Consider the following 13,267-nt stretch of genomic DNA (forward strand, 5'->3'; position numbering starts at 1 on the left):
CTGCAGCTCAAAACTCTCCTCTGAGCTGTAGACCCATATATCCAGTGACCCATATATCCAGTGAATAATGTCTACGTTCATGTGTCTCAGGCTCACAAGTTCAACAGGAATGGAACCTGTCTTCCTATCCTCCTCCCTTCCTACTTTTGGGGTGGGGGAGATGCTCTTTCAGCAAATGGTAGTGCCAAATATCCAGCTGCTTAAGCCAGAAATTTGGGAGCTATTCTTTGTCACCCTGCAAATCTGGTTAATTCCCAACTCCTACTAAATTGAGTAGCTCTCAGTCTATCCGCTTCTACCTACCATAGTCCAAGTCTCTTGTCACCTCCTTCACTTTTACTTGGTCATGCGACTATTGGGCAAAAAACTCTCCAAGTTTTGACATATTTGCTCAAAATTGATGAAGCTGAAAAATAAGCTGAGTTAGATGCCAATTTTAAGCCCTAAATTTTATGAATTAAATCTAGATACAGGAATTTGAGGTTCTAGTGAGCTATGTTCGTGCCACTGCACTCCAGCCTGGGCAACAGAGTGTGGCCCCCCACTCTCAAAAAAATAAAAAATAAAAATAATCTAGGTTTATCCACTGCAACCAGAGATATAATTTAACATTTTTAACTTTATAGACCTTATATCCCAGGCTCAGTACTCCCCAACTTCTGCTTCCACATCATCCAGATACTCCCAGCAACGCTTTTTAAAGACTAATCTCAAAGGCAGTAAAATAACAAGATGGATTCAAAGGCCACAGACTGTAAGTAATAATAAGATTGGTTACATGCATTAAACAATAAAGCCTTACTATTTGATTTCATGGTTTTTGGGTCACTTCAGACTTACATTAGAAAAATTATATATCAGGAGCTTATGTAGATGCCTTGAATCTGGATAAGAAAATTCTGATGTTGAAATAATCCTATAATAGGACCTTCTAAATTACAAGTCAATAAATGGGTGTGGAATCAGTACCAACACCTTGCTGTGTTCCATCTCTGAATTTCTTTTTTCCCCCAATCATCTTCAACAATTAACTAGCAGCATCAGACTCCTTATCTGAATTCCCCAACAGAGCAGAAATAGTTTCGGAAGTCATTTTAAAACACGTGAGAAATCTACCCTCCAAGAAAATTCTTGGGATGCAGATTAGCATGTATTTGAAGAACTCATAAAATGTTTCAGTTTTTAGTTTATGTAAAACAACATATACTTCCTCTTCCACTGCCTCCTCTCTACCGCTTTAATAAGTATTTTACTCTTTGCTCCATTTTCTTTCAGAATCCCTTCTAGAGATTCACATATCTAATCAACATATTTAAGAATTCCTGGCTGGGCACAGTGGCTCACACCTGTAATCCCAGCACTTTGGGAGGCCGAGGCAGGCAGATCACCTGAGGCCAGGAGTTTGAGACCAGCCTGGCCAACATGGTGAAACACTCTCTATGAAAAATACAAAAATTAGCTGGGCATAGTGGCGGGCGCCTGTAATCCCAGCTACTCGGGAGGCTGAGGAAGGAGAATCGCTTGAACCTGGGAGGCAGAGGTTGCGGTGAGCTGAGATTGCGCCATTGCACTCCAGCCTGGGCAATAAGAGTGAGACTTCATCTCAAAAAAAAAAAAAAAAAAAAAAAAAAAAAGAATTCTTTCCCATTACCTGATGAAAAATTAAGAGGAAAAGATTTAATCATTCCTTCAGAGAAAAGTATGCCATTCCAAGTCATTTGATGGTGTAATTCTGCAGCTGATGGTCTAGTTATAAGGATCAAAAGTTTCAAGATTTCTAAACATGCAGTTAAGAAGGGGGAAAGACAGGTTGGGAAGATACCCAAACACCATCTTGACCAAGTGAGGGCCACATTACTAATGTCCACCATTGCTTGACTCACCAATCTCTGTGCAGTCATCTTTCTTGAAAATGTGAAATTGTATTATATGTCTATGTTTCTGCAAAAGACTTTTTCAAAAAGAAGCAAAGTTCACTTTGTATGTGTGGGATCACAAGGGCTTTCAAGAATCACTTCATCTCCATTTCACCCTGAAAGCTGCAAGTACCATGGGGGTGTTGGTGATCGTGACTTGTTGAAAAGGCTGCTAAGCAGATAAGTGCATTAGTGAAGATTTATTATATTTGAGAGATTCAGAAGGGTGATGGTCTAAGGCTAATTGATGAACATTGCCCTACCAAGTAAATAAACCCTACAGTGAAGTGTCTTGTGGGCCCATTGGCCCAGTGGCTATGTACAATATGGGAACCCCAAACAAAAAACCTCAAGGCCAGGGAAGGTACACAGCTGGAACTTCAGATCTCAGGTCTGACTTCTTAAGCAAGGCCTATGAGACAAGTCAGATAAATACTGATTGAAGAGGAATTTATACATGGCTGAAATGTAAGAATACAGTTAATTTTCTAAAAATTAGCCCTGCACTAACACAAATGATAAAAAATTAAGGAATTTTTAGATTACTTGAAATATGAGCTGTGTTTTCTTCCTTAACTGGAAATGGCTGTCAATTGCTGGATTCATACTTGACCAATTCCCTTTAGGACAAGTGGCAAAATACAGACAAGAAGGCATACTATATGGCCTAACCCAGACTGAATCAATGATCTTGGTCTCATTAATAACAGTGACTTTTTATGATGCTATAACAAGAATTATTCACCGTGTTCTTAATAAACACCAATATCTACTTATATTACAGGTACCTATTAAACACAAAAAAAAGGATTGACGATGTTTTCCTACCCAATATGGCAGAAAATGTTCAACTGACAGCTTTTCAGGTTCAAACAGCTCCATCCAGATTCCCATTTAGAGCTGACTGGTGATTGTATCTTTTTTCCAACCTTTATTTCTATGAGTATTTGAATGAATAAAAATGACTCCAAATGCCATTAAACCTCTTATTTAATTTTATGTATGAAATTCTCTTATCTGTACTTGGAAGACAGGGTTGAAGGACTAAGATGATTACATCTTAAACCAACCCCAGGTGAAGTAGGGGTTGGTCCTAGACTTTAAAACCTAAGCATTGATTTGCATTTCTACAAGCTAGCCTTTGCCTCTGGTCAACCAGCAGCCTCTAAATACGAATTCTAGAGTTAGGACAGTTAAGATGGAGGCCCTTGCTTCTAAGCAGTGTTTACTAACAAGTAAAAAACCAAAGTATGTTAATAGAGATTAACACAAATGAACGTCAAAGCATTTGTTTCACTTAGAAAACAAATTTGCCATCCTCTATTAACAATCTTTTCATTCTTCCTACAAATGCCAAAGACTTCCTCAGACTTCTTTAGTATAAAGTCCTAATCCAAGTCCTTTGTTCAGACAAGAAAATCTGTCTTGTGTAAAGCAATTAATAAACAGATGAATGGAACAGAGCAGAGAAACATATTTACATGCATAAATTTATATATGATATACATGGCTTTTCAAACTAAAGAGAACATGGAGGCTATTTGGAATAAATTAAATCATCACCTTACCCCATACACTATAAATTCCAAATGGATTAAAGATCTAAATCCACATACGTACACATGCATACATAGACACACATGCCACACATGCACAAACTGATTTTTTAAACAGAATATAAAAGCCAATAGGAAAATTGATAACTTTGATATCAGAACTAAAACTTCAGTATGATATACTGTATCAGTTATCAACTTATATCTCAGCTCCAAATTCATTCTTTAGTGGCTGTTCTGCAATAACAAATATGGACCCTATAAATATTTCCTCTTTGCCAACTGGCAAGAAGTTAAGCTTCGTCAGTAGAGGGTGCTGGAGGGACCCTGTAGGAGGTGGCAGGGTTTTTTTCCAGGTTACCTTGTGCTCCTCTAGGCAGGCTCTTGCAGTGTGCATGGCTTCTGCAGCACCAGGTTCTTGTAGTATATACAGCTTCTGCAGCGCCTGGCTCCAGTGATGCATGTAGCTCCATGGTAGAGTGCCACTTGCATGGCATCTCCTGTGACGGGTCCCCTCCAGCACCTGTTTGAATAGCTTTGCAGTCTCTGTGAATTTCTCAGTCATCCAATAAGCTTTGGCCAGATCCTCTCCAATGAGATCTGGATCTCAGCCCTGAAGGGTAGTGGCTGGTCCCTACATCCCCTATCCTTGTATTCTTTAGAGTTCTCTTTATTGCTTACAAGCAGTATGCCAATCCTTTGTTATAGTTAATAATTCTTTATATCAAACTTTCCCTGTTTGAATTACTGTGTGCTTTCCGTCTCCTGATTGGCCCATGACTGATATAGAACTGGTACCAGGAGCAGGGTGTTCCCAGAGGATAGACCTACTATGGTTTGAATGTTTGGCCTCTCCAAAACTCATGTTAAAATTTAATCCCCAATGTGGCAGTACTGAAAGGTGAGACCTTTAAGAGGTGATTGGGTCATGAAGACTCTGCCCTTATGAATGGATTAATCCATTCATGGATTAATGGATTTGTGGGTTGTTAAATTAGTGGACTATCATGGGAGTGGGACTGGTGGCTTTATAAGAAAGGAAGACTTGGGCTAGCATGCTCAGCTCCCTCACCATGTGATACCCTGTGCTGCCTCAGGTCTCCGTGGAGGGTCCCCACCAGCAAGAAGGCTCTTACCATATGTGCCTCCTCAACCTTAGACTTCCCAGCCTCCATAACTTTAAGAAATAAATTCCTTTTCTTCCCAAATTTCCCCATTTCAGGTATTATGTTATAAACAACAGAAAATGTACTGAAACAGAACACAGATGGAATTTGGGATTTGGTTGGTTGCAACCTTAGGCTTGAACACAGTGCTAAGCCAATAGGAAACTGGAATGTTAGTATTCTTTGCATGCAGTGGCATCACAATCACGTTATATTACCTGTGGCAGACTGTGCTAAAGTACCTGCTGAAGCACGTGCCTTTGGAGCCTAAATTGCTACTACATTGACTATCATGGTAGTCATGCTGACTATAGAGACTGTGGTGTGAGGTGGATTTTTTTGAATGCACTTCAGCACTTCTGGAAGAAAATGACAAGTCATGACCTTTAATTCTAGGCTTAATTCATCGTCTGAAACCAGAGAGCTTCCATGATACCCCTAAATGTATCTCTTATTTCTCATAGTCACAGGGATAATATTGCTAAAAGTCAAGCACAAATTTTTATTAGGGGCATGCTAAATTACAATGACAGTTGTATTTACAAGCTCATCAAGTTTCTCATTGCCATTGAGATGGGCCCTGTGATTTCAATGAAGAAAATGCAATTCCAAAGTGGAAGAGCGAAGTGGCAGGCTTTAACTGGCAAAAGACAAGGTGGGCACATCCATTATAAAGGGCAATAGGGATGTATCAGTAGTGAGAATCCCTTGGCCTGCAGAGATCTTTGGTAGTTAATGTGTCCCCAGGTATGAAATCATATGAAATCATAGATTGCTTAATGTATATAACAGAAATTGCTTAATGTATGTAACAGATTGCTTAATGTATATAACTGAAAATTGCTTAATGTATATAACAGAAAAATCTATAGGTCTAGTAGCCAAAACTTGAGTCACCACAGTGAAGAGTCACAGCCTCTGACCCAGGTTCCAGATTTAAGTCAATTCAGAGACCAGAGGCCCTTGACCAAAGGGGAGGATGGATCTCCTTGAGGAAGGACCCTTCACTGCTGCAGGTTCATGTTATACATCTTCTTCCAAACCGTTCCCTAAGGGACCGGCAATCTTTTTCTTAAATTACTGTTCTTCAGAGAAAAGAAAATATCCAGACATTTTGGTGGTTACTAGACCCAGGGCCTAAATTAATGCTAATTCTTGGGTACCCAAAACACCACTGTGGCTTACCAGTCAAAATGAAGGCTTACAGTGGTAAGGTGATATAGGAGTCATAGCTCAGGTCTGAATTACAGTTCAAATTGGTACATGGACCCACCCTGTGACTACTTCCCCAGTTTCTTGAGTGAATAATTAGAATAAATACAATTAACAATATGAAGAATTTCCATGTTGGTTTTTTGACATATGAGCTAAGAATCAATTATGGTAGGAAGGGATTCCTGGAAGCCCCTGGAACTTTCCCTATCAAAAAAGCAAACCAGAAGCAATACCATAACCCTGGGGAAATGGCCCTGGGCATTAATGCCACCATCAAAGACTTGAAAGAAGCAAGAGTGATGACAACCATCCCTTCATCATTTAACTCACCACTCTGGCCTGTGCAGAAGACAGATCTTAGAAAATAACTAGGGAGTATCAGTTCCACATCCTAATGAGGTGGTGATTTCAATTGCAGCTGCTGTCACAGACTTAGTATCGTTACTGAAACAAATTAATATGCTCCTGGGACTTGACATGCAGTTATTTCCTTAAAGCCTTTTGCATCATGAGAGGCAGTTTGCTTTTACCTGGCAAAGCCACAGTATATCTTTATAGTCTTGCCTCAAAGCTTTGTCAGTTCTCCTTCTCTCTGCCATGATATAGTCCACAGAGACCTTGTTCATCATGATATTCCACACAATATCACAATGGTACACTACACTGATGACATTATGCTGGCTAGAAATAATGAGCAGGATGTGGCAAGTAATTAGGTGCTTAATAAAACATATAAAAACTAAAAGGTGAAAGAAAAATCCCATAATTCAGAAACTCAGAGAAGTTTCTAGGGGTTCAATGATTTGGAACAAATTAAAATATCCCCCTCCAAAATGAAAGATAAGTTGCTGCACTTCACACTGTGCCCCATGATTAAAGAGACACGATGCTTGGTAGGTCGTTTTGAATTTTGAAGGCAACATATACTTTATTCAAGTGTGCTATTTCAGCCCATCTAGAGTCACCCGTAAGATTATCATTTTTGAGTGGGTACTAGAGCAAGAAAAGGCTCTATTGCCAAGTTTGAGTTATAGCACAAGCTGCTCTACCATGTGGGTCTTATGATCCAGCAGATCCAATGATACTGAAAGTATCACGGCCTATAGGGATATTGTGTGGAGCCTCTTTTAGCACCAGTAGGAGAATCATGGGGAAGCAAACCTATGTCTTCTGAAGATTACTACTCTGCTTTTAAGAAAGTTTGTTTTACTACTGTGCCTTGGTAGAGACTGAATACCTAACCATGGGATGGCAGGGGATCATGTGGCCTGAGCTTCCCATCATAATGTGGATGTTGTTAGCTAGCCTAGTCATGAACTTGGACATGCAAAGCAGCAATCTATCATCAGACAGAAATGGTACACAATAGACTTAGCTTGCTTTAGCAGGTCTGAAGACAGAAGTAGTGTAGCTTGCTTGAACAGGTGGCTGAGACTCTTTCAATACCAACTCCACTTTCATTGCCTTCTCTCCCTCAACCCATACCTATGGTCTCCTGGGGGTTGTTCTAACAACCAACTGACCAAGAAAGAAAAAAAATCAAGTCTGGTTTACACATCGGTCTGCATATGTTGGTTTCATGCAAAAGTGGATAGCTAAAGCACTATAGCCCCACCAGAGGGCCACCCTGAAGACAGTGGTCAAAAAGAAAAAAAAAATCCTCCCAGTGAGCAGAACTTCAAGTAGTACCTTTGGTTGGCCACTTGTCTGAACCGACAGATGGCCAGAAGTACAGACTTACACTAATTAATCAGTAGCTGCTGATGGCTTGGCTAGATAGGGACCTGGAAAAAACAGGTCTGGAAGGCTGGTGACAAGGAAGTCTGGGAATTATCTGTGGATGGACCTCTGGGAATGGGCACAGACTGAAGATATTTGTGCCCTAGGTTAATGCCCACTGATATGGTTTGGCTCTGTGTCCCCACCCAAATATCATCTTGTAGCTCCCATAATTATCATGTGTTGTAGAAGTGACCCAGTGGGAGATGACTGAATCATGGGGGAGGGTCTTTCCCATGCTGTTCTTGTGATAGTGAATAAGTCTCATGAGATCTGATGCTTTTAAAAACGGGAGTTTCTCTGCACAAGCTCTCTCTTTGCCTGCTGCCATCCATGTAAGACGTGACTTGCTCTTCCTTGCCTTCCGCCATGACTGTGAGGCCTCCCCAGCCATGTGGAACAACTGTAAGCCCATTAAATCTTTCTTTTGTAAAGTGCCCAGTCTCAGGTATGTCTATCAGCAGCTTTGGACTAATACACCCACCAAAAGGCATCCATAGCAGAGGAGGCTCTTATTAATCAAGTTGACAAAACAATGTGCTGAGGTTATCAGTTACATTAATTATAATCTCAGTGCACATTCCCCAGCTACTATACCACTTGCTCAATGTGTCCACAAATAATGCAGCCACAGTAGCAGGGATAGAGGCTGTGTGTGGGCTCAACATCAGGGGATTCCCCTTACCAAGGCTGACAGGCACTACTGCCAACTGCCCAATCTGTCAAGAGCCAAGACCAATATTGAGGCTGCAATATGGCACCAATTCCATGGGTAACAGCCATCTACCTGGTGGCAAGTTGACTACATCAGATCTTTTCCATCATATAGGGGGCAGAGATTCATCTTCACTGGAATAGACATGTATTCTGGATATGGATTGCCTTCGCTGCCCATGCTTCTGCCAGTACTACTATCCAATCCACCTACTCACAAAATGCCTTGTCCACTACCATGGCACTTCCCATAGCATTCCTTCTAAGAATGGAATCAGTTTCCCAGCAAATGAAATGCTGCAATGAGCTCATGCCTATGAAATTAACATACTCCAACACCCAGAAGTGGTAAATCTAATTGAAAGGTGGAATGGTTCACTGAATACCCACTTATGATGATAGCTGGCAGATACCACAGTGAAAGGATGGAGTTCCACGTGACAGTACATGCTTTGAGCCAGAGTATACAGTTCTAGGAATCACAGGGTGGAAGTGGGAGTGGCTCCTTTCATGATTATACTTCTTACTTAAACTCAAGCTTGCTGGTTTGGCAGTCTTAGTTCCCAGGGGATCCTTCAATCAGAGACAACAATTGTTCCACTGATGTAGGATCTAAGATGAGATTGCCATCTGGGTTTCTGATGCCACTGAACCAATAAGAAACAAAAGGTGTAACTATACTGGCAGGAATGATCAATCCTGATTACCAAAGTGAGTGTATTGCTAGTACACAATGGAGGCAAAAAGGACTATTTCTGGAACACAGGAGATTCTCTGGGTGCCTGAGTATTTCCACATCCAATAGTAAAGGCTTATGAAAAATTACAGCAACCAAAACAGGTAGCACAGGAGGACTCAAGATTCTTCAGTAATGAGTATTTGGGTCACTCCACCAGGTTAAGAACTCTGACCAGCTGAGGTTCTGGCCAAGGGCAAAATAAATCTCAAATAGGGAGTTAAAAGAGGTTGAAGGTTTGTAGAAATGACGGCTATAGTAGCTTTGAATGTTTTCCATTTTCCTCTTGTATGTATTTATTCGTATGTTCTAACCATTTTCATTTTCTCCTTCCATTTTAATTTAATATACACGTTTCTGGAGGTTAAATTGACAATAAGATTTATTTATTTTTTGAGACAGAATCTTGCTCTGTCGCCTAGACTGGAATGCAGTGGCACAATCTCAGCTCACTGCAACCTCCGCCTACCAGGTTCAAGTGATTCTCCTGACTCAGCCTCCCGAGTAGCTGAGATTACAGGTGTCTGCTACTATGCCCAGCTAATTTGTGTATTTTTAGTAGAGATGGGGTTTCACCATGTTGGCCAGGTTGGTCTCAAACTCCCAACCTTCAGTGATCCACCCAAGACAGATTGGTCTGGATGTGGGGCTGCAGTGCTTTAGCTTTCCACTTTTGGATGAAACCAATGTATCATGCAGACCAATCTAACTCGACCTCCCAAAGTACTGGGATTACAGGCGTGAGCCACCGCACTGGCCACAAATCAGTCTTTTGATAACAGAGCATTTGGTGAACAGTGACAGAACTTGAGTAATTCATACAGCCAACAATGGATACAATGACTGCTGGTACTGGGCTTCTCGTGTTGGGGAAAGGGAGCAAACGTGACTTTTAAGGAAGTATAGCTGTATCTTGTTAAGTGGAAATGTAGAGCTGTTCCATTGTTGTTCAGAAGCGTCAAAGTGTGTAGATGGGCAAGTGTGGAAGCTGAGTAGCCAAAGGGGTGGACTGTGACTATTACCAACTTCTTGCCTCAGCTCCCAATCCACCTGTCATTGCCTGCTCTGTGACAATGATGCTGGACCATATGACGATTTCTCCTTTTATACACAAGGCTGGGGAAAAGGTTTAGAGAAAATAGTACTTAGAGCTCACACAAAGCTAGGAATTGAGCCTGGTCCTTCCTACTAAGCCACACTAGAAAGCCTCCTCAGAGGAGTCTGGCCTCAGTATTGGGGAAGCAGCACGATGTTTTGTAAGGTCACTGGCAGGATGCTGGAGGGATTTCTTTTCCTGGCTCTGGTTTGCTCCACTAGGGAGACACCCTCAGTGCCCTGCTCCAGCAGCTCACAGCTTTACAGTGGAATGCCACTAGTGTGGCAACCTCCTATGTATGGCTTACCCCTCACCACCTTGGATGACTTCCCAGAAGAATGCCACTGGTGTGACAAACATGGATGGCTTCCTTGGCACTCTCTCAGATGGATTTGCACCTACCATGAGCTTCTCCACCTGGAAGGCCAGGACTGCATGCTCACTAATGAGTTCTGAAATTCAGCTTGAGGGAGTGGGTGGGGTGGCTGCTTCCTACATCTGCTATCTCTGTATTCTTTAAAGTTCTTTTTTGGCTGGGCGAGGTGGCTCACGCCTGTAATCCCAGCACTTTGGGAGGCTGAGGCAGGTGGATCACTTGAGGTCAGAAGTTCGAGACCAGTCTGGCCAACATGGTGAAACCCCATTTCTATTAAAAATACAAAAAAATTAGCCAGGCATGGTGGCTCATGCCTATAATCCCAGACACTCGGGAGGCTGAGGCACGAAAATTGCTTGAACCTGGGAGGCAGAGGTTGCAGTGAGCTGTGACCGTGCCACTGCACTGCAGCCTCCAGCCTGGGCAAGACAGCAAGACGCTGTCTCAAAAAAAAACTAAATAATAAAAAAGTTCTTTTTACTGCTTCACAAATTTCTTAAAATTCTGCAGATAATATGCCTCATCACTGCAAACCACTGTTATAGCTAATATCTCTTCATATCAAACCTTTCCTGTTTATATTGTGTGGCTTGTCTCCTGATCGTACACTGGTTGACACAAACCATTATCAGAGACATAAACTTGATTTTTTTTTTTTTTTTTTAAAACGGAGTCTCACTCTGTTGCCCAGGCTAGAGTGCAGTGGCACAATCTTGGCTCACTGCAAGCTCCGCCTCCCAGGTTCACGCCATTCTCCTGCCTCAGCCTCTCCAGCAGCTGGGACTATAGGTGCATGCCACGACGCCCGGCTAATTTTTTCTATTTTTAGTAGAGATGGGATTTCATCGTGTTAGCCAGGACGGTCTCAATCTCCTGACCTTGTGATCCGCCTGCCTCGGCCTCCCAAAGTGCTGGGATTACAGGTGTGAGTCACCACACCCGGTCAAGAAAATATTTTAAAAAATCTATTCACCATGGATTAGCAGCTGGCATATTTTCAGATTAAAACAAAACAAAAACCCCTACAAACTGATAAGAAAAAAAAAGAAAAATAGACGATTCACCAAGGAAATCATTCCACTCACCAGAATATTAAAATTTAAAAACTGTTCAGGTATCAAGTGATCTGCTGCTGGTGAGAAGTGGAAAGCAATCTCTGTGAAAATCCTCAGTGTGGAAACCCTATGAAGCAGCTTTCCACGCCTCCATTTCTACTCTGGAGGAAGTCACACATAAACAATGTGGCAGGTACAAAGATGGTCTGTAAAATTGTTGCTATGAACTAAAAACTGCAAAAAGCTTGTCTTTCAATAGGTAAATACCTGTGTCAATTATGGTATCCATACTACATATACCAACACAGAAATTAAGAATTTGATATAGCCCATTCAGGACACAGGCATGGACAAAGACTTCATGACTAAAGCACCAAAAGCAATGGCAACAAAAGCCAAATAAACAAATGGGATCTAATTAAACTAAAGAGCTTCTGCAAAGCAAAAGAAACTATCATCAGAGTAAACAGGCAACCTACAGAATAGGATACAATTTTTGCAATCTACCCATCTGACAAAGGGCTAATATCCAGAATCTACAAAGAACTTAAATAAATTTACAAGAAAAAAACAACCCCATCAAAAAGTGGGCAAAGGGCATGAACAGACACTTCTCGAAAGAAGACATTTATGCAGCCAACAGACATATGAAAAAATGCTCATCACTGGTCATCAGAGAAATGCAAATCAAAATCACAATGAAATACCATCTCACATCAGTTAGAATGGTGATCATTAAAAAGTCAGGAAACAACAGGTGCTGGAGAGGATGTGGAGAAATAGGAACACTTTTACACTGTTGGTGGGACTGTAAACTAGTTCAACCATTGTGGAAGACAGTGTGGCGATTCCTCAAGGATCTAGTACTAGAAATACCATTTGACCCAGCCATCCCATCACTGGGTATATACCCAAAGGATTAAAAATCATGCTACTATAAAGAACATGCACACGTATGTTTATTGTGGCACTATTCACAGTAGCAAAGACTTGGCACCAATCCAAATGTCCATCAATAACAGACTGGATAAAGAAAATGTGGCACATATATACCATGGAGTACTACGCAGCCATTAAAAAAGGATGAGTTCATGTCCTTTGCAGGGACATGGATGAAGCTGGAAACCATCATTCTCAGCAAAACAGAAAACAAGAAAAGAAAACCAAACACCGCATGTTCTCCTAAGTTGAACAATGAGAACACATGGACACAGGGAGGGGAACACCACACACTGGGGCCTATTGGGGGCTGGGGGAGGCATAGCGTTAGGAGAAACACCTAATGTAAATGACAAGTTGATGGGTGCACCAAACCAACGCAGCACACGTATACCTATGTAACAAACCTGCACGTTGTACACATGTACCCTAGAACTTAAAAAATAAAACTTGGTATAGCCAGATACATTACCTTTGAAAGATCTCCAAAAAGTGAATGAACATTACAGGATAAAAAATCTACATTACATTATTTTCCAAAGGTACATACAATTATGTGATTATAAATCCATTAATTGTAAACCAGTTACAGTGATTACCTCTGTATCACCACTCTGGTAAGTGGAGGAAGGCAAGAGGAGAAAAGGGCTGGGGATGGTCAAAGCAGACTGACACCATATCTGTAATATTTAAATGCAATTTGTTTTCTAAGAAGTATA

The 13,267-nt window shown here is 41.3% G+C and overlaps 1 protein-coding gene across 1 annotated transcript in view; it reads left to right on the top strand.

Moving 5' to 3' along the window:
• The window catches only part of LOC129037840 (coiled-coil domain-containing protein 162-like), a 52,115-nt gene extending 49,281 nt beyond the window's left edge, over nt 1-2,834 (top strand). Inside the window, 3 exon segments of the mRNA XM_054490036.2 lie at nt 627-754; nt 2,701-2,715; nt 2,717-2,834. Coding sequence (XP_054346011.2) covers nt 627-754; nt 2,701-2,715; nt 2,717-2,827 — 254 coding nt within the window. The 3' untranslated portion in view covers nt 2,828-2,834.
• Nucleotides 2,835-13,267: the final 10,433 nt, after the last annotated feature.

The sequence above is a fragment of the Pongo pygmaeus genome, chromosome 5 (assembly GCF_028885625.2).
Source record: "Pongo pygmaeus isolate AG05252 chromosome 5, NHGRI_mPonPyg2-v2.0_pri, whole genome shotgun sequence".
NCBI lineage: Eukaryota > Metazoa > Chordata > Mammalia > Primates > Hominidae > Pongo > Pongo pygmaeus.